We start from the raw sequence: 26984 nt of genomic DNA, 5'->3' as shown, positions 1-26984 counted from the left end.
GCATACTGGGGAGCTCTACCTAATGGGGGACATATCTATCTGGGGCTCTGTCTGCCTACTGGGGAGCTCTACCTAATGGGGGACATATCTATCTGGGGCTCTGTCTGCCTACTGGGGAGCCAACCCTTCCTACCAACTGGGGGGGGGGGGGGGAACATCTCTATATGGGGCATTACTAGGGGAGCCTTACCTACCTGATAAAGTGACATATGTTCCTGAAAGGGGGGGGGGGGCTACCTACTTAATGGGGCGGACTTACTTATCAGGGGCCCTATCCACCTAATGGGGTGACATACTGATCTGCCTATTAAGTTTCTATCAATATAGACCTTATTTACCGACTATTTTGGTTGAAGTCATTTTATGTACCAGGACAGGTGGATTGTCATGAGGGACAAGTAGATTGTGCTCCGTTTTAGTTCCTTGGACAAAAAGTTTAAAAAAAAAAACATTCCACACCCCTATGGAGTGGCAGACACTTTTTCATAGAGGCCCGCCATTGAAGTATATAAGAGTTATGGAAACAGACAAGTGCTTGGCTTTCTCTGGAACTATCATAAACCATTAATAAAGAAAGCCCTTTACCACGCAGTGTTAAAGTACGTACTAATAAGAGACTGCGCACTAAGCAATACAGGCGACAAACACATTAGGACAAATGTAATTTGTTAATTACTTGGCACTAATCAAGTGCCCTTTATATTGTGTCATAACAGTCTAGCCAATAGATCAAGTCAGTAGACACGGCTTGCAAGGACTAGTTCTTAATAGTGATGGATTCTCCATACAAACCACAAAGCAGCTCATTTAAGGTCAATTTAACTGTATTATTTTGTTTTTCTTCCAGCCCCAACATGGGGTGTTCGTACCTCAAAGGAAACCGTAAGAGTATCTATTTGCCTTCCCTTCGGGTGATTGGCATCTCTACACCAATTAGTTTGAAATTACACTGTTACTAGCGTGCAATAAAAACAGCACCTTTCTTCTTTGTAAACTCTGCAAAGATACTGTCTAACTAAATAACTTTGATCAAATACAGATTTTTGATCTTGCCACACCCGTCTCTGTGGATTTTGGAAAAATCAATAGCTGCAGGCGTTCCATTTTTAATTTAATATACAGGGGAAAAAATCTCCCTTCGCTTTATTCTTCTTAATAAAAAAAAACCTGATGCTATAAGTGAAATTTAAGATGTTGGAAAGTTACCTTCTCCCATCTTGTTTTTGGGGGGACAAATCACAAGGCTTGATTGTGTTAGCAAACTGAAAGCCAACCCTTGGGTGCGGAGCAAGATGGCACATAATTATACATTTTGCTACAGAGCTCTTCTGGAACTTCCTATGTATAATTTGGGTGTAATTAGATATTAAGGAATTCACTGGGGTTAATCAGAAGGCAGAAGTGTCAGGGATTTGTTTGTGTACTTGATAAGCGCCGACATTCCTGATGTTTTACAGCATTGCATTAGAATTAGAGTTACGGTAATCGTAACATTATACTCCGGAGCGTCGGGGGTTACATGTTCACCTTGACTTTGTCCATCCCAGGTCATTTTCTATACAGGTGAGGTCAGTTGTAGTTTATGGCTCACAAGGTTTGCTATAATAAAGTGAGAAACCTTATGTCTGCATTTGTTAGAAAATATATTTTATTAAAAAAAAATTATATATATATATTAAAGTGACCATTGTTAAAATCATTATTCTTTTAAAGAATTTCTAGTATTTTTTTTTCTAATAATTTTTGATGTTACTATCTATATATTCCAAATAAATCCTGAAATATTGCAGTTTTCATTCTGGCCACTAAGGGCTCATTCAAGTCAATGGGATCCATCAAGACCCAGCTGTGTCAGTGTCAGCAAAAAAGAGAAACAAATGGACCCAGAAATAAAAAATCGTCCTAAAGTACTTTGTTTAAAAAAAAACATGAAGTTTTCTATGTTTTATTTGTGTTTAAAAAAGCTGCCACTAGGTGTCTCCCTATTTGTTCAGAGCACATTTCTCCCCATCTCTTGCACATACTTTGGACTCCTGCTGGCCTGGCAAAAGTCCAAAATCAGGAAATGCAGTCAGGAGTGCTGAGGGAGTGCAGAGGGAGCGCAGTCTTATCCAATCATAGCTCATCTCACACTGAACTGCTCTGGGCTGTGTGTAGCAGAGTGAGGGAGGAAGTTCTCCCCTGTATGGCTTCAGATGATGTCACCCCTGCTGGGGAACGCCCCTTCCCCATCTGTAAATCTGACTGAGACTGAACAGAAAATACAGAGCAATATCAAGGTAGAAAACTAAAAAATAATAAAAATAAAGGCCGGGGGTGGTTTATCATGATGGGGGCAGTGAACTGTGAGGATTATAGAATTTAACAAGATCATGAGAGGTACTCTTAAATAATAAGCTGGTACTTCCTGTTATGTAATGATTGCTTTTCAACAATCTTTTTTGGGCAGGTTTACAATGAAAGGTGACACCCGTACATAGATAAGACAGATTCACCATTCACAATAGGTGATGGTCACAGCTCTCCTCCTCCTCCCTGCACAGATCAAAGAGCATAACCAAAACACTTCCACATAATTCAGTAAGTATTCTCCATACAACAGGTGTGGTGGCTGTAAAACAAATATATGAACCGTAGCTCGGCAAATGGCTAATCCCATGATCATGTACAAAAAATTTAGTAAAAATAAATATTTACATTCAGAAAATAAAAATAAAAACTGATTTCATGTTTCACACAGAACTGTACTGGCACTGCACTACAGACTACTGAAATATTGCCCATAAAATTACCAGAATCCTGAAGACCGTGTGAACAGAGCATTACTGTAAAGACTTGAAATACACATAGACAGCCCATATGGGAAGTCTACATGACATAGCTGCTGATTCTTATATATATAGAATATATCTACTAAATATATACATATCTACTACTATATATCTCTCAGGTGCCCTGGATTAAAAGCTTCACTGCTTGGTACTACTGTATAATGGCCTCTTTGGTTATGTCATAGAGCAGTGTTTCCCAACCAGGGTGGTTCTACTGGTTGAAAAAACTTCAACTCCTAGCATGCCTGGACAGCCAAAGGCTACCACTAGGTTCTAACCTGTCTACTTAGGGCAGGGCATCCCAACCAAGGTGCCTCCAGCTGTTGCAAAACTACAACTCCCAGCATGCCCGGACAGCCGAAGTTTAGTTTTGCAACAGCTGGAGCTACCCTGGTTGCGAAACACTGCTACAGAGATACTGGACAGCAAGATCCCATTTTCTGTGTGGATCTCTAGTGTATGGGAGACACCATAGAAGCTAGTCTTTACCCACTATTCAAGTTATATAGTGATATTCCTCATGAACACGCATGACACAGCTTATGCTGAAAAGGTACAGTTTAAAAGTAATTTTCTTGAGTCTCATCCTTCTTGAAAAAGGTCTCCCAGATAAAATGTATAAAAGCCTTTTAACGTGCACCAAAAATGTAAAAATGTGTTAAAAAAGGGGCCGTCCTATGTTCGGAAACACAGGCGCCAAGTTTAAAGGGGTACTCCGCTGCTCAGCGTTTGGAACAAACTGTCCCGAACGCTGGAGTCGGCGTCTGGAGCTCGTGACGTCATAGCCCCGCCCCCTCATGCAAGTCTATGGGAGGGGGCGTGACGGCTGTCACACCCCCTCCCATAGACTAGCATTGAGGGGGCGGGGAGTGATGTCATGAGGGGGCGTGGCTATGACGTCACGAGCTCCCGGTGCCAGCGTTCGAAACAGTTTGTTCCAAACGCTGAGCAGCGGAGTACCCCTTTCAGGCTGTACTACTGAATGCATCTTTTAACAATAGAGGTCTATAAATATTCATTGTGCAGGAGATATACTATTAATTGCCAAGTGTGTTAAATGATCGCCAATTCTATAGATAAAAGTTAAACATGCGCATTGCTACATTGGATGAAATGTATCACCGTGTAGAAGTCGTCTTTCCTCAATGAATAACAGAAAGAAAATAAAAAGTAATTTAAAATAAGATGTGGTAACAGTAATGTCTTCATCTTTGCATTAGCATGCAAGTGCCAGAGTAATATCAGCATGTTCCTTTGATTAATACGTCTGCTGATGAAGACACTTTGGGCAGACACTAATCCTTCAGTGAATTCAGAACAAAGTACTAGCGCACAGCCTTTAAGAACTTACAGCTTTGTAGAGAGAACATCAGATTAACAGTTTCTTGACTGGACTGCAACGTTCCAGGGTTGAATTCTTATAACATTATATTTAGGAAAGCTAAAAATTCCTCCAGGAACATCTGAAGGTTTAGCGCTCCTCAACTTGTCAAATGTATGACCTGAGACCGTCGCAGCCAAGTCGGCAGGAAACTCAGATTTTGGCCTCATATTCCATTAGCATAAAGTTTAGATGGAAGCACGCAGAGACCTGGTGGTCCCACACTACAGTCCTATAGGCAATCTGGGTGCCACTTTATGGTGCCTATAAAGTTACTTTCCCCCAGAAGCATTGCTTACATGAGCAAAAGGTATAGGCCCAGATTTCTCAAAGAAGGTCTATGGCAGAGCTATTTTCCCACGTTTATTTGGGTGGTGGGTTTGACTAGCGTGCATCTTATTTATCAAGAAGGTGCAGCAGGATGATGAATTTTGTGCTCTGCTGTGGTGGGAAAAGCTGCCGGGACATTTTTACTTGCATTTTAGAAGCTACAATCAAATTTGATTGCGGTGTCTAAGGGGTTAAAACCGGGCATCACCATGATCGGTGATGTCTGGCATTAGAGATTGGCCCTGGTGGCAGATAGCCACCAGGACCACCCAGCTATGACCAGCACTCAGCTCCTGAGCACGTGTCATAGAAGGGGAGTGGGACGCTGTCGTCCACAAGGGGTTAAAGGTTGAATTGTGGTAGGTAGAAATTATTCTCACGCCTACTGGTAGGTGGTGAAGCTTTGCGGCTAAAAAAGTACCTTTGCACACAAAATAGCGACTTTTGACAAAAGTCGCAAATGATAAATATGTGACCACTGCATGGTCAACAAGAAAAAGTTCTACGGGTAGGCAAAAAGAGTGAAACTGTCTATATCAAAAGACGCATAAAAGTCTCAACATATGCTGCTTGTGCCTGAACTGCGCCTAAACATAGACAAAAATGCTCTAAAAGCAATGATAAATCTCCCCCAGAATCTTTTTTACACGCCAAAAATGTGAGTCCAAAATCAAATAAATAAATAAATACTTTATTAAAAAGACCATATGTCACTAGCAAAACATACTATGTTTAAGGTACTGAAGAGCAAGTGCTTAACAGAGGGTCAGAGATAATCGTATTCAATATGTCACGCCCCCTCCCATAGACTAGCATTGAGGGGGCGGGGCTATGATGTCACGAGCTCCCGGCGCCGGTTCTAAGCATTTGGAACATTTTATTCCAAACCCTGAGCAGCGGAGTACCCCTTTAAGTGACCAATGCAATGTGCAACGCCTAACCCCAACGTGTGTTTCATGTACTTCTTCAGGGAGCTGTGATCTGACTGGAGGTAAAACGATCCTTTTATACTATAATCACTCTGGTGAGCGAGAGGAGCTTCTGGACACTTGACCATACACAGCGTTGCACCAGAGAATCCTAGCGCCAACTTCTGGAATCATCCTGTCAGTGCACAGGTCTAGAAAAACATAATTCCCTGGAGATGCCCACTACTAGATCAGTCGCCAGGCAGTGCAGAACTCCAGTTTTCAGACATTGCACATTCACACATTGGGAGCTTTGTAGATGGTGATGTAACTATATGAACCAGAGCTATATATAATCTCCACTTGTGTATGTATGTATATATGTATAAAGCATAACCTCCAAACTGCTAGAGATATTTCAATGAAATGTGGTACTTGTTACTGATATGTCAACTAAAGATATAGTTGAGTTAAACCTTATGTGAGGGTGGGGTTTTTGTCTGAAGTCCTATGCAGGCTATGGGACTTCCAGTACATGTCTTGTTTGCATTGCACTTGGCTGGGGAGATTGTCCAGGACTTTACAAACATCCTGCCATGCAAAGAATAGTTAGTGCTGAGGACGAGATATGAGGACAGTATATAAGGATGGAATATAAGGACGGTGAATGAAGTTGGGATATGAGGACGAGAGAGCCATTGTTGCTTTTCCTCTCCCACAAGGTTTAGGAAGGATAAATGGCCAACGTTTCATTTAAGAGAGAGAATCTTTTAGGCTATGTTCACTTGGTGGAATGTACACATGGAAACTCTCTGTGCGGACATTCTACTGACAGTGAAATGCTGGCAGAACATGCCGGTGCTAGGACCACGGGTACGGTGTCCATTTTAGGACATAGTCAGTGGTCAGACATAACTCCGTCCTTCGTCAGGTGCAACGGCGTCCCGCCTCCTCCCTCGGACCAATCGCCGTCGGTCATCAGCCACAACTCCGTCCTCCATCATGTGAAACGGCGTCCCGCCTCCTCTTTCGGACCAATCACCGTCAGTTGTCAGCTGTAACTCCGTCCTCCGTCATGTGAAACGGCGTCCCACCTCCTCCCGCGGACCAATAGCCGTCAGTCGTCAGCCGCAACTCCGTCCTCCCTCATCCGAAACTCCCTCGTCCAAAACGCTGTTATGCCTCAGACGATTCTCCATCAGATGCAACTTCCTGCCGCATAGCAGAGCCGACGCTCTACAGCATGTATAGCAGAGTTGAAACTGTGAAACTTGCACGTGTACTACATACACTACATGTGCTACAGAGTCTGTATAGCAGAGCCGACATTGAATAGCGTGTACAGCAGAACCTGTATAGCAGAGAGCTGACACTGACTCGGCTCTGCTACACGGCAGGAAAGTTTTTCGTCTGAGGGATGACGGAGTTTTGGATGAGAGACTTTAGGATGACAAAGGAGGGAGTTGCTGCTGATGCCTGATGGAGATTAGCCCGAGGGAGGAGGAGTGACGCCGTTTCACCTGATGGAGGACGGAGTTAAGGCTGACGACTTTTGATGTCCTAAAATGGACACCGTCTCATAGACGGCAATGCATTTCCTTGTGGAATCTGCAGAAAGAATATCATTTCTATTATTTAGGCGGAGGCCAAAATCAGAATTTCTGCGGCAGAAACCTCTGGCGTGGAAATTCTGCCATATGAACAGTGCAGCGGAATCCCATTGAAATCAATGGGACAGTGCTGCAGCCCAATATCCGCAGAAGAATTCAGCATGGAAATTCATCCGTTTGAACATGGCCTTAGTGACTCGAAAACTATTAATACTAAAGTGAAAAGTGCAATACAAAGCTCTTTAAAAGGGCAAGTGCACATCGATGTATTCATTTGGTAATAGTGGCAAAAATGCATCACTTCATATGTGAACATATTTACAAATGTAACACACAATATAACATTATGCCAGTACCAAAGTCCATATGTACCACACAATATTCAAAATTCTTCATACCTAAGATACATTACGTAATGCAAGAAGCTTCCCATAAGAATTATGGTTTTGGAGATGCTCTGATCCACTTGTCTAGCCATCATAATTTGGTTCTCAGTCGCTCAGAACATTTTTATTTATCCATTTTTCCCTCTTCCAATACACCAGGGGTCATTGTCATGAAGTTATCAATCTTATGCACTTTATCATACAGTAATTTTAATGTTCTAGTTAATCGGTGTATATAAAAACTTTTTTTGCTTTTATTAATCCTTCAGATACACTTTGTTTATTTTTTCCTCTGCAGGACATCAATCCGTTCCTTACAATTTAGGGACATTTGATGCTTTCCATGACAGCATAACTTCCTAACAAAACAAGGATTGAGAACCATTGTTTTACCTTTCTGACCCTAAAACAATTTGGAATAGCATTTTGCTTTCACGTTATCCCTTACTGCAACAGCCATTGTTCACTTAGGAGACAATCCATTGTGAATGGCTGCAGGAAAAAAAACAAGTGCATGATGACAACTGGTGTTCTTGTGCTATCATCTGAGTAACTTGTCCTTTCACCAACTAAAAAATATTTAGTATGTAAGGTTAAAGTCAAGGGAATTAATGGTGCGCTATTCGGAAGAGCTTTCATCAATGGGAAACAGGTGAACTGAAGTAGAAAGTGGAAGCAGCAAACCAGTTCATGGACATGAGAATCCACTTGAGTGCAGAACTAGTTTCTCCCCAGTCCGTTGTCACAGTCCTCGGCACAGGTCGCTTTCTGCTGAGCGATCCTCTATCTAAGGCAGTAGTAAATCTCACGTGTTCTCATGTACTTTATGTCTTAGCTTCTTACTAATTACTTACTTAGTTCTACATATTAACTACAAATTCTTCTTACGACTTCTCTATTTCCCTCCCTAGATGTAATTCACATATCGTAAGCCAACCAAGGTTTTTAATTCCCAAGTGTATTGACTTCTGCAGTTATTAAAGGGTTACTCCAGCCCTAAGACATCTTATCCCCTATCCAAAGGATAGGGGAAAAGATGTCTGATCGCGAGGGTCCCGCCACTGGGGACCCCAACAATCTCTCATGCAGCACCCACCTGTCTCAGCTGCACGGAGCGATGATCGCTCTGAAACTGAAGACTCAAGACCACGGGGCCGGAGTATTGTGACGTCACGACTCTGCCCCCTTGTGACGTCACGCCCTGCCCCCTCAATGCAAGTCTACAGGAGGGGGCGTGGTGGTCGTCACGTCCGCTCCCATAGACATGAAGTGAGGGGGCGTGGTGTGAAGTCACGAGGGGGCGTGACATCACGACCACGGCCGCCCGCACAAAGCATTCTGAACATGTTCAAAACGCCGGTTACTGCACAGAGATCGCGGGGGTTCCCAGAGGCCGGCAATCAGACATCTTATTCCCTATCGTTTGAATAGGGGATAAGAGGTCTAGAGGCGGAGTACCCATTTAATTAATTAACCAACGTATACACAAGTTTCTAGAATGGAGTTCCAGTGGCCTGTTGGATGTAAGTTATATACATGTGTAAGTTTACACATTTTTTGTATTTCTAAAGTATAGTAGTTGCAGGCATTAGTGTAGTTAACATAATTTGGTATTGCCTATATGATCTGGGCAGGAATGTGCTTTATTGCGCATATTTTGTAAGCACGAAGGTTTAATAGAGAATATCGAGACTAATGTTTAAAAACAGAAAATAGGACACAGTGTGGGGCTGGTGGATCCTATTATAGGGCATTAAAATCCAGAAATTCCCATTACCTTTAGATGAGGATGAAAAGGGACCTTTAAGGAAATCTTTCGTAGAAAGATTTCCTTAAAGGTCCCTTTTCATCCTCATCTAAAGGTAATGGAAATTTCTGGATTTTAAAGGGACCTTTAAAGGAAATCTTTCTACGAAAGATTTCCTTAAAGTCTATTGTTAGAGTACATAAATGTGGCATATAAACATACGAACAGGGTTCTTCAACACTGACCACACATTAACAGACGTCTATTGTCTGTCAATCATCATTTGTCAGTTCTTAATGTAGCACTTTCAACTGCACAAATGGAGCCAAAATATGTGAACTATGTGCCCAAAAACACCAGCAACATGCACTACAACAACAGGGATTAGTGGACGTGAGCATGCCTTCCACCTCATTCAATCGCTGGTCTCTAAAATGCCAGAAAACTATTCCGGGGACTACTTAGCAGATAGGACTGTGAACTTGGGAAGTGATTTCTGGGAAGTCTACCTGCTACTTAAGATCAGTCAACATTATTATAAACAGGGTTTTCCCAGATTGTAAAGTTAAGGAGCAGATAAAAATGTTGAAAGCTTGCTTGTAATATATTTATTTCTATATTTGCCCTTTTTGATTACATTTTTTGTGCCAAAGCTTTGGCTAAAAACACTTACGGTATTGAAAAACTGTCACAAAAACTGCACCATTTAAAAAATATATATATTTATTCATTTGTTTATTTTTGTTATTTTTATTTAAACAAATAAATAAATAATATAAATAATAATATAATAAATAATAATAAATGGTGTGTGTGTTTAATCCCCTTAAACAGTAATCAATTTAAACTTCATGGACCAAAGGTATCAAAAAAAACATATCCCGCTCCTTCATTATTGTAAATAAAGACAATTTAGACAAATAAAATAACCCAGGTAAAAAACGAAACATGTGATTATTATAGAGAAATACCATAAAGCTTTCTTTGCAGCGCCTCCTCCTGTAGACTTATGATGTACATCTGCTCATCAAGGTCTTCAAGGATCTAAAACAGTCAAATAAAACCATTATTAAGGCACAGCACTATCTGGATGTAATGCTTAGAATAGTAAACTTATATTTAGCTATCAGATAAAAGGTAGTGCGGCACTGCGTGAGTGTGCTGGATGCGGGATGGCAGGTAGGAGTTGGTGTAGCTGTATTGCCTCAGGTGGTGCTCAGATCATACAAGCAAAGTTCATGATATCCGTAAAGAGAAATGAAAAGTCGGCACTCACCGGTGTGGCTGCAGGGTCTTCTTTATTGAGACATACTCACATCAGGGGTACAGAAGAGAGGGGTGGTGGGGGGACAAGTGGTGGCGACCGAGCTCTAGTTTCGCACACTTGGTGTGCTTCGTCCGGCCATTATGGCCGGACGAAGCACACCAAGTGTGCGAAACTAGAGCTCGGTCGCCACCACTTGTCCCCCCACCACCCCTCTCTTCTGTACCCCCCCTGATGTGAGTATGTCTCAATAAAGAAGACCCTGCAGCCACACCGGTGAGTGCCGACTTTTCATTTCTCTTTACGGACACCATTATATTTAGCTATGTCTTTGTGTAAAACAGTGTTTTCCTAACCAGGGTTCCTCCAGCTGCTGCAAAAAATACTACTACCAGCAGACCCGCACAGCAGAGCTAACCTATTTAGTCTGCACTAGGTCGGCACAGCTGCAGGAACTGATTCAGTCGGTGCTAGGACCGCTCAGATAGGAACCATCACCATTGACAGAAATGCACATCCAAACAGATTCACCAAAAGAACGAACAGATTCAATTTTTCGGCAGAGTCCGGAATTTGAATTTCCACTGCGGAATTCAGTTTCACGGAAATTCAGCAGTGTGCACAGTCCACCAGAATCGCATTGAAAATAAATAATCAAATTAATTAATGGAAAACAGTCAGCCTGATCACCCACACTAAATCCAATCCACTGGGTTATAGTGTGGGTGAACGAGGGGTCATTTACTTAACTATGTCCAGTAGGTCCTGAGATATGTCCCCCAGAAGATCCTATGCTGAATTTAGGGAACCGTGCTCAGGGGGCGGGGCTTTGTCAGCTCAATTTACATATTCATTGTCCGTGACTAGAGTTGAGTGAACTTACAGGAAATTGGCTCGTAACGAACCTCGCAGCTCGGCTGCTGATTACTTTAGTCTGCATAAATTAATTCAGCTTTCCAAGGGCTCCAGTTGCCTGGAAAAAGTGGATACAGTCCTAGAAGACCCTAAGACTCCTCCCAGACTTTTCCAGGCAACCAGAGCCCATGGAAAGCTGAACTAATTTATGCAGACTAAAGTAATCATCAGCCGAGCTGTGAGGTTCGCTACGAGCCAATTTACTGTAAGTTCGCTCATCTCTATCTGTGACTCCATTTAACTAGGATTTGGAGTCGCAGACAACGAATATGTAAATTGAGAAGACAAATTGAGCCAACAGAGGATCTTCTGAGGGACAAATCTCAGGACCTGTTGGACATATTTAAGTAAGTGACCCCTCTTTGGACTCCTGTTCACCCACACTATAAGGCTGGGTTCACACTACAATTTGTAACTACGGTTCCCGTATACAGCTGGGAGAAGGGGGGCGGGGCTTAATTGCGACGCCCGCACTCAGCCGTATAGGGGAACCGTATTTAATGCATGCCTATGAGCCGACCGGAGTGAACCGCAGCCTCCGGTCGGCTGCGTTTTCGGCCGTATGCGGTTTCCCGACCGCAGGCAAAAACATGGTCGACCCCGTTTTTGCCTGCCGTCGGGAAACCGCATACGGCCGAAAAAGCAGCCGACCGGAGGCTGCGGTTCACTCCGGTCGGCTCATAGACATGCATTAAATACAGTTCCCCTATACGGCTGAGTGCGGGCGCCGCGATTAAGCCCCCCCCCCCTCCTCCCAGCCGTATACGGGAACCGTAGTTACAAATCGTAGTGTAAACCCAGCCTAACCCAGTTTATTGGGTTTAGTGTGGGTGAACAGGCTGACAGTTTTCCTTTAAATGAAAATAATAATATGTGTATTAGTATAGACATTTTTATGTGGTATTTTTTCCCCTACTTTTTCTCATTAATAGTTATGCGATTCTCATGTCATGTGAATGAAAAAAAAATGCCATAGTCAATGCATGCAGCGATTTCTATAATCTGCCACAGAGCCAAAAAATGTGTAGGTATAGTGTTACATTTTTCCCTACTCCAGTGCTTCCCAACCAGGGTGCCTCCAGCTATTGCAAAACGACAACGACCATCATGCCCGGACAGGCTTCGGTTGGAAATCGCTGGTCTATATGGAGTGGAGGAATTAGATTGGCCGGGGAGTTGAGTACGATGTAAACATTTGTGTGTTGAAAAACTACAACTCCCAGCATTCTTGGCGTTGTAGTTTTGCAACAGCTGGAGGCAGCCCTAGTTGGGAAACACTACCCTACTGACTCCCAGCTAGCACCTGACCATAATGTTTTGGTGAAAAAAAAAACACCATGTGGAGAGCATGGATTCTTTGAGACATTTTCGGACAAAAATGCCACGTCTGTTTCCAACCTTAAAGAAGCAAAGGTCTTCAGCAATGGGATGCCAGGGAAGGAATGACTGCGACAAATAAAAGTAAAGTTGTGGACTGAGGTCACGGGTTCATGAGACTAAGGGCTTGGGATTGATGCAAGAGGAGTATAAAGGGCTCAGGAGGAATTTGGGAGGAATTCAGTGGCTGTCCACTAGAACAAGGGAAGCCTCAGAGTGAGGAGTGAATTATAAGGACGGTGCGCTCCTACTTGACTTAAGAGTGTTGAAACAGGACAAGCAAGAACTTTTTAGGGCGGCTTAGAGACAAAAAAAAATAAAATCTTTTTACCAATTAATTAAGCCTGTCACTCTCAGTGTTTTAGCCTCCATGACAGTAAGTAATAGGACGCACATAGTTTACAATAAAGGAGCGCAAATTACTGAACGCATGACAAGTCGCTAAAACACGAGAGCCTGGTGCTTAATAGGAACGAAAATTGTTCTGTGGCCAGGAGCAATTAGCACGTATCAACTGAAATGGAAGATATGGTAAAATAACAGCATTCTGTAATTTTAGACTTTGATAGACTACACACGGACCCATCAAAATAACCACTATAAGCCCAGTTATGGAATCTGTGGTTAATTTGGCGCTCAGGACTGCCACCAGGAAAAGTATTGGGGAGACAGGTAAAAAGTGGAGGCCCTCGCTCTGATAGACTTGGGCACTCCGATGGCAATGAATCTGAAATCCCACAGCAAAGGCAGCTGTCTGTGATCCCAACTTGTTTTAGAGCCCTGCATTGGGATCCAATGGTACTAAATAAAAAACTTGCTGACGGTAATTTGGTTGTTGCAGGCAGGAGCAGGCGGTCACAGAACATACAGTGGGTCCAACAAAATCCCACGCAGTCTGGCAAACTTCTGAAATGCCACAGGGGGCTAATGAAATGGAATATGAGGGTGCTAAAATGGCACAGGGGGGTGATGATATGGCACGGGGGGCGCTAGTAATGAAATTGCAAAAGGGGGGGGGGTAATGAAATGGCACAATAACTGTAAATGGACCTCAAATATTGTTAGCCTTTTGGCTACGCAGGGCTCTACTTTATTTTCCAGAAGAAGATTCAAGGTTGTTCTAAGTATTTTATTCTGGTTAAGACCCTATTCACATCACTCTTTTACAGTCCATGAGCATAGCCTCAGGCTTTAACAGACCACCATCGTTTATTAGTTATTACAATCTGACTGTTTTACACAGGTATATGTTTTATTTGTACATTGTGATTCAAAAAGGATGGTGCAAGTGTAAGGCCGGGTTCACACCACGTTTTTACAATACAGTTCCCGTATCAGGTTTTTGATTTAAAAAAACCGATTCCTCAAAAACTGACTAAATGTAAACTGTATCAAAACGTGTGTACAAATTGGAATCCGTATACGGTTGAAAACCGTATACTGTTTGAAAAATGATGTCCTGTTGCATCTGTTTTTTAAGAAAAAAAACATAAGTTTTTAGCTTTTCATTCCATTATGAATAACGTTTCATTTGTTTGACTGAAATAAAAAATAAAAAATGGTGCAAAATCAAAAACCGTATGGTGAAAACTGGATGGAACTGTTACGCGCATACAGTTCTGTACGGTTCCCGTTGACTCCCATGTAAAAAAAAAAAAAAAAACGTATACGGTTTTTCACCCGGACCAAAAACTATGGTAGGCTATGGTTTTGGGTAGGGGAAAAAAACTGACCAAACCGTACAGGATGCAAAACGGACACAACCTGATGCATCTTTTGGCATATGGTTTTCAATGGAGAGTCTATGCATACGGTTTTCAATACGGTTCTGTACGGTTTTCAAATTGAAGAATTGAACCCAGCCTAAAGGCCATCAATAATAAATGAACAGTGACTGAAAATCAAAAGCAAAACCCGGCTGACCAGTATGGAACTACGAGTTGCACAAACCCCGATATGGCGTGTACGTAAATGTCTGCATTGTAAACCCAGGTCTTTTGCATTCACTTATAATGGCAGATTGGTAGAGGAGGAATTCGCTGACAGGCCAGTGTTCAGCGATGAGGCAACCTTTCACCTCAGTGGGAAGGTCAATCATCACAATATTAGAATTTGGGGCTCAGGAAAACCATGTCGGCTTAGTGAGCACATTAGGGACTTACCCAAAATAAACATTTTCTGTGCAATAAGCAGGTGCCAAGTCTACGGTCCCTTATTTTTTGCTGAGGATACAGTCACTGGCCGCATCTACATAGACATGTTATAGGAACGTCTTATGCCATAGATAGAGGAAGATCTGCCAAAGCTCGATGGTACACCTCCATTTGAACAAAACTCTATTGCAGTGGTCTCAAACTGCAGCCCTCCAGATGTTGCAAAACTTCAACGCCCAGCATGCCCGGACAGCCGTTGGCTGTCCGGGCATGCTGGGCGTTGAAGTTTTGCAACATCTGGAGGGCCGCAGTTTGAGACCACTGCTCTATTGGAACGTTAGATTGGCTGCACAGGAAACAGGGATTCACCAATGTTCCGCCGGTCTCCATTAAGGCCAAATCTAACACTGTAACTTCTTTCTGTGGAGCTACATCAGTGTATCTGTGGGTTTCCTCACAAAGGGAACTTGGAGTTTACACCTTCAATATATAAGTTGAGTTACTAAAGACTTGACAGTTCTTTATGCTACGTCCCTATACCTTGTTGCGCTATTATTCTAGAAATACAGGGAATAAGAGAGACATGTTCTAGAGCTAAATTTTCTATAGCAAAGAAGTGAGTCCAACTAATAAAGCATTCTATCACAATTTTACGGATATATCGCTGGGGAAACAATAAGAAAAAATAAGTGTCACACAAATTATACTGCAGTATATTATATGCTTTATTATAAAATACATATCAGGGATACACTGAAAGCACTTACTGTAGGTTTCACCAAAAGCTGTCCCATTACTGCAAACATTCGTGAAAGGCCAACAGGTGTACACACTGTAAAGAGATGTATCCAAGTTATAGTTAAAGGGGTATTCCAGGCAAAAACTTTTTTTTATATATCAACTGGCTCCGGAAAGTTAAACAGATTTGTAAATTACTTCTATTAAAAAATCTTAATCCTTCCAATAGTTATTAGCTTCTGAAGTTGAGTTGCTGTTTTCTGTCTAACTGCTTTCTGATGACTCACATCCCGGGAGCTGTGCAGCTCCTATGGGGATATTCTCCCATCATGCAAGGGATATTCTCCCATCATGCACAGCTCCCGGGACGTGACATCATCATTGAGCAGTTAGACAGAAAACTTCAGAAGCTAATAACTATTGGAAGGATTAAGATTTTTTAATAGAAGTAATTTACAAATATTTTTAACTTTCTGTAGCCAGTTGATATATAAAAAAAAGTTTTAGCCTGGATAACCCCTTTAAAGAATCAATGAATACTTGTGCACTATTCAAGGGATAGGGGATAAATGTCAGATCACAGGGGGAACAATCTTCAGAATGGGGACCCCGGGGTCTTCAATGGAGAGGCAAGTCGCGCATGTTTTCCCCACTCTATTCTCTATGGGAGCTGCCAAAGAAAGCCTAGTGCTGTACTTCACTCCCTTCGGCAGCTCCATAGACCAGTGTTTCCCAACCAGGCTGCCTCCAGGTGTTGCAAAACTACAACTCCCAGCATGCCCGGACAGCCTTTGGCTGTCCGGGCATGCTGAGAGTTGTAGTTTTGCAACAGCTGGAGGCACCCTGTTGGGAAACACTGCCATAGACAATGAAATGATCAGCAGCACTTACAGTCATGGCCGTAAATGTTGGCACCCCTGAAATTTTTCTAGAAAATGAAGTATTTCTCACAGAAAAGGATTGCAGTAACACATGTTTTGCTGTACACATGTTTATTCCCTTTGTGTGTATTGGAACTAAACCAAAAAAGGGAGGAAAAAAAGGAAATTGGACATAATGTCACCAAACTCCAAAAATGGGCTGGACAAAATTATTGGTACCCTTAACTTAATATTTTGTCGCACACCCTTTGGAAAAAATAACTGAAATCAGTCACTTCCTATAACCATCAATAAGCTTCTTACACCTCTCAGCCGGAATGTTGGACCACTTTACCTTTGCAAACTGCTCCAGGTCTCTTATTGGAAGGGCACCTTTTCGGAACAGCAATTTTAAGATCTTTCCACAGGTGTTCAATGGGATTTAGATCTGGAATCATTGCTGGACACTTTAGAACTCTCCATGGGTTGTAAACTTCTTGATAATGTTGCGCACTGTGTACAAAGGCAAATCTAGATCTCTGGAGATGGACTTGTAACCTTGAGATTGTTGATATTTTTTTTTACAATTTTGGTTCTCAAGTCCTCAGACAGTTCTCTTCTCCTCTTTCTGTAGTCCATGCTTAGTGTGGCACACACAGACACACAATGCAAAGACTAACTGAACTTCTCTCCTTTTTATCTGCTTTCAGGGGGGAATTTTTATATTGCCCACACCTGTTACTTGCCCCAGGTGAGTTTAAAGGAGCATCACATGCTTGAAACTATTTTATTTTTCCACAATTTTGAAAGGGTGCCAATAATTTTGTCCAGACCATTTTTGGAGTTTGGTGACATTATGTCCAATTTGCTTTTTTTCCTCCCTTTTTTGGTTTAGTTCCAATACACACAAAAGGAATAAACATGTGTATAGCAAAACATGTGTTACTGCAATCCTTTTCTGTGGGAAATACTTCATTTTCTTGAAAAATTTCAGGGGTGCCAACAATTATGGCCATGACTGTACGTGTGACTCTCTGTTCATAATAAAGACCCGGGGCCCCACGATCGAACACTCCTGTGGATAGAGGATAAAGTATTTTTAGTTGGAATGCTTCTTTAATATTCAGAATTTTTTTTTAAATTTTAACCATCATACTACCAAATAAGAATATTATAGGGTGTAAGATCAAAAATCATTAGGTGCTGTAAAAATGATGAACAATATTGGCCCAAATTTACAAAAACTATCTAATAAGTAGACATTGTAGATATGGACTAGACAGACTAAAATGTATCACGTATATCAGGCTGTCTGATCAATTTGGGAAATTTTTATACTGTCTATTCTGTTTTTCCAATCGTTAGTTGGCTTATTGCACTTCAAATGTTACTCCACAATAAATATAAAAAGGGGCTTAACCTAAAAAGTGGGTGCTGCCTAAGTGTTTAAATATACATACGGTAGTATAAAAACAAAGAAAGAGAAAAACACTATAAAATCGCACACACCATATCAGTACCATACAAAATCTTTATTGATATACAAAATACTTAAAGGGATACTCCGATCGAAAACTTTTTTTTTTATATCAACTGGTGCCAGAAAGTTAAACAGATATTCCAGTACTGCTGAATGCTGCAGATGAAATTCTTTTCTTTTTGGAACACAGAGCTCTCTGCTGAATCACGATCACAGTGCTCTCTGCTGACATCTCTGTCCATTTTAAGAACTGTCTCGAGTAGGAGAAAATTCCCATAGCAAACATATGCTGCTCTGGACAGTTCCTAAAATGGACAGAGATGTCAGCAGAGAGCACTGTGCTCGTGATGTCAGCAGAGAGCTCTGTGTTCCATAAAGAAAAGAAATTCCTCTGCAGTATTCAGCAGCTAATAAGTACTGGAAGGATTAAGATTTTTTAATCGAAGTAATTTACAAATCTGTTTAACTTTCTGGCACCAGTTCACTTAAAAAAAAAAAAAAACTTTTCCACCGGAGTACCCCTTTAAAGAGTACCTGTCATGATCTTGTTAAATTTTATAATCCTCCCAGTTCACTGCCCCCATCATGATAAACCACCCCCTGCCTGTATTTTTTTATTATTTTTTAGTTTTCTACCTTGATATTGCTCTGTATTTTCTGCTCAGATTTACAGACTGGGAAGGGGTGTTCCCCAGCAGGGGTGACATCATCTGAAGCCATACAGGGGAGAACTTCCTCCCTCACTCTGCTACACACAGCCCAGAGCAGTTCAGTGTGAACTGAGCTATGATTGGATAAGGCTGCACACACACACCCTTAGCACTCCAGGCTGCATTTCCTGATTTTGTATCTTGTCAAGCAAGGTGCAAGAGTGTCTAAAAAAAAGGACTAAAATATGTCTAAAATACCCATAATAAATGTAACACAAGCCATTTTGTTTTTGCATTTGCAATAGTAAACATGCCCCACCTGCAAAAGTTCTTTAAGAATTCACAATTCATAAAAATGTCAAAGACCTCTGTATGGATATGGTTTTCTAATAGAATAGACTACTTACAGAGTAGCAGGAGGCATCCCATGAGGGAGATACAGGAATACAAATAGGGGAGATAAAATTCCCAGAGATCTGAATGAGAAAAGAAAAGTCATGGGAAATACAGTTTTTAACATTTTACAAGCAAAACAAAAACAAATAAGACAAAACCATCTATTGTGATTAAATGTACCATAATAATAATAAAACCAAACACCTTGTACTCTTGGTCATGATCTTCTGACATATTTTTGAACTATTTTTTGCATTAATCTGCTGAAAGCGCCCACTGCCATTAGGTAATACTGTCACCGTAAAGGGTCTTGGTCTGAGACAAGGTGTCCCAACAGAATGGTACACAGCCTCTGCCAGTTTGCCTTATCCTATAGTGCAGTGGTGTCCAAACTGTGGCCCTCCAGATGTTGCAAAACTACAACTCCCAGCATGCCCGGACAGCCAACGGCTGTCCGGGCATGCTGGGAGCTGTAGTTTTGCAACATCTGGAAGGCCACAGTTTGGGCACCACTGTTATAGTGCATCCTGGAGCCATCTCTTCCCCAGGTGACACATACCTGCTATCTACATAATGTAAGCGAAAAAGTAATCCATCTGACCAGGCCAGCTTCTTCCACTTCTGATGCTCATGTGCCTATTGTATCCACTCTTGGCAGTGGACAGGGGTCAGCATGGGCACTCTGACTGGTCTGTGGCTATACACAGGAAGCGGTAGTTCACCGTGTTTACGGGTAACGTCCTATCATATAAAAATAGAATCACAACACTTCCACTGAGCAGTAGTCACTGTCAAATACCACTAAATGATTTGGGCCGACTACTGGTCCTGGTTCTACCTGCACAACTAAAATGGAATGGTTGAGACAGACTAAGGTCATAGATATGAAGAGACAGCGGGGGGGGATTTATCAAAACCTGTCTAGAGGAAAAGTGGCTGAGTTGCCCCTAGCAACCAATCCGATTGCTTCTTTCATTTTCGAAAAGGCCTCTGAAAAATGAAAGAAGTGATCTGATTGGTTGCTATGGGCAACTCAGCTACTTTTCCTCTGGACAGGTTTTGATAAATCTCCCCCAATAAGTCTCTTCATTACTCTCCCTGCCTCCAGTGGGTGACTGGAGTACAGACGTTCAACTAGAGCAGCACCCCCAAAAAATAGTTTACACTACATTTGTAGTGTACGGGAACCGGGGGAGCGAAAACCGGGCGCTCCCGTATCCCAGCCGGATCCGGCCCGAACCCCATTCATTTCAATGAGCCAACCGAAGTCATATGCTGACTCCGGTCGGCTCATTTTTGTCCCGTATACGATTTTCTGACCGGTCCTAAAACCGTGGTAGCGGTCGGCTCATTGAAATACATTACATACGGGCCAGGTCCGGCTGGGATACGGGAGCGCCAGGTTTTCACTCCCCCCAGTCGTATCCGGTTCCCATATTGCCAAATCGTAGTGTGAACCAGCCCTTAAACTTATTGCAATAGTGTTGTGTGCATATATATATATATATATACATACACACACACACACACACACACACACACCCGCTCTACGAGAACGTCTTATTTCCTACTTAGTCCTAGTGAGAATTACTTTTTTCCCCCAGCCTTTGCTCTCCATGCACATTTATAAGCCCCAGCATAGGATCCTGTTGCTGGTTTGCTTTCCACCAAACTACTTTTGGTAGGCATCATACCTATACACTCAACAAGACTGCTGTTTTGGAGATGGTCTCACCCAGTAGTCTAGCCATCATTACTTGTCCATTGTCAAAAATGTATTTACTGCTTCCAATATATTAACTTTAAGAAGTGGTCTTTCATTTTCTGTCTATATATATGTTAATTCTATATTTCCATTCTACCCACTATTAACAGTAAGGACATGGCTATACATAAGCCAACCAAACACAAACAATAACTAAAACCAAAACTTACTATAACCAAATTGTACCCTTGGCTTGGCTACTACTAATAGTTCTAGGAGAATGGATGATGACCTTGCCAAGTTGCATGGATTGGCAACATGTGGTGCGAATAATCAATATCCTTGTATTTAGCTGGACATCCAATACTATGGAAGTCGGAGTGAGAGGCATTTATCTCAAGGTGGTGAAAACTGTAGATGAGCTCATCCTGTCTCCTATAACTAAAATGACTAAGCTTGGTTACCTGAAGTTGCTTCATATGAGAGGAGTCCCAACACATGTGTCCATAAGAAGGACAATAAGACTAGAAGGGACCCTTTATAATAAAATGCCAGATATCCGAGATATACACCATGGGTAAAGGGAAAGAAATAACAGACATGTTCTACTGTAAATCACTCTGAAGCTAGATTACATAATGCAGTGATACATTGGGAGATGACAGTCAGTAAGAGCTAACAATTTATGGCTGCTTTTTATTTCCCTCAGACACTTGTTTCTGGCAAACTTAAAAATAAGATACCAGGAAATACTATATAAATAATTGATCATTTAACTTAATAAGGCAATTCTACTGTGCTTTTCATTCCTGCAGTATATACACGATGTACAATAGACATCATTTACATTCAATGCTATCTATAGGCATTATGTTTTTGTCAGGTATCCCCAAACATCAGTACAAAGTCTATAGGAGCTGTCAGGCCTTCCTCCAGAGGCCTATCGGATGGTTATCATCTGACCATATTCTATATATTTTTCATATATATTTATTATTGTTTTTATACATTATTATTATATATGTTGTCCAGGAAATTATTTTTACTGTTTAAAAAAACAGAATCACCTTCCTCAATCCCTTACAGGTGTCTTCCTGCCGATGCCCAACCCTGCAGCACCGCACATCTTAGTCTCAATCTCAACATAAGAAAGTACCCGCTCAACCAACCAAGGACCGTAGCGATTGACTGCAATTCCTTATGTCAAGATGGAAAACTGAGCTTTTTTCGGCGCTGGTCCTATCTTATATAAAAGTATTGGGACACTTGGTGCATGTCCTAAAATACACTTTATTAGCACTATAGCAACGTATTTCTGGTCCGGACTGGACCCTTCGAAGCTCAATTTTTCTACTGCTGCTAAAGTGCTTTCCCACCGGTCTAGTGGATCTATCACCGGATGAGCTACGGTTTCAAGTCCTGGTCTGATTTTAGATTGCTAAGTGCAATTTCACTTTTTCATTTTACATTTTCTTTTGTGGCTTATGTCAAGATGGAGACCAGCAAGAGCTGCGCAGCAGGACTGGGGTGATTGGGGCAGCAGAGTACACTTTTTTTTAAATTGTTTTTACCCAAGCCTGGCCACAACTGTAAAATAATTTCCCAGACAACCTAATTAATCTTCTAGAAAAAAAACTTTACATGTATATATGTTTTAACTACTCTACTGGAATGATATGCACTTTAAGTTGCACTAAACCTGAGTGCTAATGGCGAGTCAAAGTTGTCAGCTTGGTGACCGCTTCCTAATGTATGTAGCTGCATTTAAAAAGGACCTGTCACCTCTCCTGACTTGTCTGTTCCTGAAAATGCTTTCATTATCCATAACCTAACAAATCTGGATATCTGTGCATGATAACATTTCTCTGGTAGTCCATTAAATACACAACTGGATATTACCATGCCCCGATTCTGGTATGGCGTATTGGTTATAGGACCACAACAAATGCTTTTAAGAAAAGATGCTCCAGTGGCTTGTGCTTTTACTGGTGGTGGCTTTTGCATAAGTGGACTTCAAAAGGCGTTGAAAGCAGGATTTTAAAGTTCCTGTACGTACAACCTGCTGTGGTAGATGTGAGAGTGTAGCCATCAGGTAGTTCGTATTAAAGATCTGGAGGAGCAAAATGCAACACCAAGAGCGACTGACCATCTTGAGAGAAAAATGCTGCTCACTGAGAAAGCAGTTAGTGGGGTAGTCATGGAGGGTGGAGAAATTAGTCAGAAGGACCAAGTAGCAGGGTTAATGTAGTTAGAGGAACTGGAAGGGGTTCCAAGAAAAAGAAGACCACTCCTTATGTGCTCTCAAGCAAAATTGCCAAGTAGGGTGATGATGCGAGGGCGCGAGTCTCCAAAATGGCAACACTAGAGGATACTGGTCTCCCTTACAGCCAAGGGAACAGTCTAACAAGCAGTGGAGAAAGGTAATGGTGGTAGGCCAAGACAGTTAGTGGTTGTATGGGAATTGTAGAATCAGGAAAAAGGAAAGAAGTACAGATTTGTTTCCAAGACTGAAGCAGCCGAATGGTTTGCTGTTTACCTGGTGCCAGGGTTTGGTACTTGGGGTGGGGTGGTGGGGGATGACCAAGCTGTTGTGGTCCATGTAGGAACAAACAGCAGGATAAATGGTAGGTGGAGGTCCCTCAAGAATAATTTCAGAGAACTAGGTCCCAAGCTAAAGGGAAGGACCTCAAAGTTGTACTCTCTGGAATACTACCTGTGTCATGTGTATCACAGGAAAGACAGCGAGGGCGAAGGGAGTTAAATGCCTGGGAAGGGTTTGGGATTTTAGAGCACTGGGTTGACTTTTAATTGGGGTACAAACTGTATTCTGCAGATAATTTGTACCTGAACGGCAGGGGGTCCGCTGCATTGGGGGAGAGAATCCTAGAAGGGGTGGCAAAGTATTTAAACTAGGGATGTGGAGAAAGGACAAAGTAGAAAATCAAGCATATAAAGAGGCAGATAGGTTAGAGAATGGTGAAAACATAGTGCTGGGTGGAAAAGAAACTTGTGGGGGAGGTTAAGAGCAGTGGATAAGGAGATTCAGGTGTCACAAACCAGTAATGAGAACAAATGTACCAAAATTAACATTAGTGATATTGTAAATGTGTAAAACTAGATGGGGTACTTCAACCAATTTTAATTTATGCTATATTCCCAGGCTGCTGCCATTAAAATAATGAACTAACGAACCCTCCGCAGCTCCACCAGTGCCGCTGAAATCGGTCTCCCGTCCTCCAACCCCAGATTTCTTCCTGGTTTTGGGGTCAGACATGTCACACTGCACTCGCAGTATGGTCCTGCCTCAGCCAGTGATAGGCTGAGCGGCAGTGTGATATAATGGGCTTGGGCACCAGAAAGAGCACCTGGCCTGGGCCCATTACATGACACTGCCACTCAGCCTATCGCCAAGCTTTGTAGCATGGTACAGTCTATGGAAGATGTGCAGAAGTGCATAAAACTGGGAGAGACTGGTAGAGAAGGATCTGGGTGTACTTGTAGATCATAGAATACAGAACAGCATGCAATGTCAAGCAGCTGCTTATAAGGCCGGCAGGATATTGTCATGTATTGTATGAAACGGTCATAGAGTCGCTGGACAGGGAGATCATATTACTGCTTTATAAAGCATTGGTGCGGCCTCACCTGGAATATGCTGTTCAGTTTTGGGCACCGGTTCATAGATATGATGTCCTGGAGCTAAAAGGGTACAAAGGGGCATGGAGCATCTTGGTTAAAATAATTAAAAATAAAAAGGTCCATACAAAAACATGGGAAAAAACTGTCCCAGGTAAAACAGTCTCAAAAGACAAGGGAGCGCTCCCTCTGCCTGGAGAAAAAAGGTGCTTTATTTACCATAAGAACTGTGAATCTGTGAAAGAGACTACCTCTGGAACTGGTAACAGCAAAAACTACTGAGAACTTCAAAACAAACTTAGGCAGCATTCACAGCTCGTTTTCACCCTACTGTTGCCGGATCCGGCTAGGGGAGGGGATAACCGGGCACTCCCATACCCCAGCCGGCGCTGAAATCCATTTACTTTAATGAGCAGACCGGAGTAAAACGGTGACTCCGGTTGGCTCATTTTTGGCCCGTATCCGGTTTTGTGACCAGACCTAAAAACCTAAAACCGTAGTATACTATGGTTTTATGTCTGGTCAGGAAACCGGATACGGGCCAAAAATGAGCCAACCAGAGTCACCGTTTGACTCCAGTCAGCTCATTAAAGTAAAAGGATTTCAGTACCAGTCCGGCTGAGGTACGGGAGTGCCCGGTTTTCCCCTCCCCCACCCGGATCTGGCAACTGCAGGCTGAAAACGATGTGTGAATGCAGCCTTAGACAAATTCTTAGATGAAATTAACATTGTATGTAAAAATAAAGATAACAAACATCCCCACCTTATTATCCACCTGTATCCCTTCCCTTAATTCATCTCCTTTCCGCCTTGGTTAACAATGATGAACAGGTGTCTTTTTTCAATCATACTAAGGGTGGGTTCACACTACGTTTTCTCCCATACGGGAGCGCATACGGCAGGGGGGAGCTAAAACCTCGCCCTCCCGTATGCCTTCGTATGCGCTCCCGTATGTCATTCATTTCAATGAGCCGGCCGGAGTGAAACGTTCGGTCCGGTCGGCTCCTTTTTGCGCCGTATGTGCTTTTACAACCGGACCTAAAACTGTGGTCAACCACGGTTTGAGGTCCGGTCGTAAAAGCGCATACGGCGCAAAAATGAGCCGACCGGACCGTACATTTCACTCCGGCCGGCTCATTGAAATGAATGACATACGGGAGCGCATACGAAGGCATACGGGAGCGCGAGGTTTTAGCTCCCCCCTGCCGTATGCGCTCCCGTATGGGAGAAAACGTAGTGTGAACCCAGCCTAACTATGTAAGAATTGCTATATTATGATAAATGCAAGTATCTATGGAGGACATGTCAAGAGAGGTCACAGGTTCTGCTTTACAGCTTGGACAGGTATGCAGGGAGAAGAAACTTACCGTACAAGGACTCCATGCTTGCAGCGCTATTATCGATCAGGGCAGATGCCACCCACACAATGCCAAAAATGAGCAAGGCCAGAAGGATGAGCATGACTACTGTCTCCAATATCCGAGCTTTGATTCCCTTGATGGAAAATAAAAATATTGACATAAGTGAAAGTGATACATATTAAAGGGGTATTCCAGTGAAAAAAATATTTTCTTCATATCAACTGGCTCCAGAAAGTTAAACAGATTTGTAAATTACTTCTATTAAAAAATCTTAATCCTTCCAATAATTATCAGCTGCTGAAGTTGAGTTGTTCTTTTTCTCTGCTGACACCTCTGTCTGTCGCCAGAACTGTCCAGAGTAGGAGCAAATCCCCATAGCAAACCTCTCCTGCTCTGGACAGTTCCTGAGACAGACAGACAGGTGTCAGCAGAGAGCAATGTGGTCAGACAGAAAAAGAACAACTCAACTTCAGCAGCTGATAAGTACTGGAAGGATTAAGATTTTTTTTTAATAGAAGTAATTTACAAATCAGTTTAACTTTCTGGAGCCAGTTGATATGAAAAAAAATAATTTTTCACTGGAATACCCCTTTAAATATTAAAAAGACTCTGTGGGCAACCGAAAAATTGAGACTTTACTGTCATTATACAGTTTTTATCAGGTGATGGGCAGGATTATACAGTCAGAGGGTGTGTATATTGTACATTGAGGGGTGTATTTGTCAAATACATACCTCCTGACTGTATAATCTCGCCCATCACCTGATAGTCACTTCCATTATTAAAACTAAGTTTACGCCCATTTGACAATTCCCTGAATAGTCAGACAGACATACTATCAACCCACATACCTCAGGAATAGCAGGGCATATCAAGAAACTGGAAAGGGTGTTTGATCAGGGCACCCTAAGATATTTAACAATCTCAACTTTTGGGTTGGCTGCAGGTACAATTCAAGTAAAAATAAATAAATAATGAAAAATACATGCTCCCGCACACAGCTGTCTCCATTACTGAGAAATTGCTTGACCATAAGGGTGCATTCCCACGTGGCATATTTTGCTGCGTATTTGCTGCTGCGTATTTTATTTTCCCGTTGAAGTCAATGGGTAGGAAAATGCGCAGCAGCAAATATGCAGCAAAATACGCCACGTGGGAATGTACCCTTAGAGTCAACCGTACACGAGAGCACAAGTAAACCAAGTACATATATGAACAAATGAAATAAATGCTGTCTATACAGTGCTGCTCACTTG

The 26984-nt window shown here is 42.1% G+C and overlaps 1 protein-coding gene across 4 annotated transcripts in view; it reads right to left on the bottom strand.

Moving 5' to 3' along the window:
• The window catches only part of LMBR1 (limb development membrane protein 1), a 171222-nt gene that overhangs the window by 29192 nt on the left and 115046 nt on the right, over positions 1–26984 (bottom strand). For 3 of the 4 annotated variants that reach the window (XR_008843902.1, XM_056519572.1, XM_056519571.1), the window contains exons 6-10: positions 25735–25861; positions 24377–24430; positions 19038–19106; positions 15670–15734; positions 10165–10237 (exon numbers count right to left, since the gene is read on the bottom strand). Coding sequence is in view for 3 of the 4 variants with exons in the window: in XM_056519572.1 (XP_056375547.1) it covers positions 10165–10237; positions 15670–15734; positions 19038–19106; positions 24377–24430; positions 25735–25861 (388 nt within the window). In the remaining variant the exon portion in view is untranslated. The remainder of the gene's footprint in view (positions 1–10164; positions 10238–15669; positions 15735–19037; positions 19107–24376; positions 24431–25734; positions 25862–26984) is intronic. The other variant, XM_056519573.1, reaches the window with a different exon arrangement.

The sequence above is a fragment of the Hyla sarda genome, chromosome 5 (genome assembly GCF_029499605.1).
Source record: "Hyla sarda isolate aHylSar1 chromosome 5, aHylSar1.hap1, whole genome shotgun sequence".
Lineage (NCBI taxonomy): Eukaryota > Metazoa > Chordata > Amphibia > Anura > Hylidae > Hyla > Hyla sarda.
This window is presented reverse-complemented; position numbering and strand designations above follow the sequence as displayed.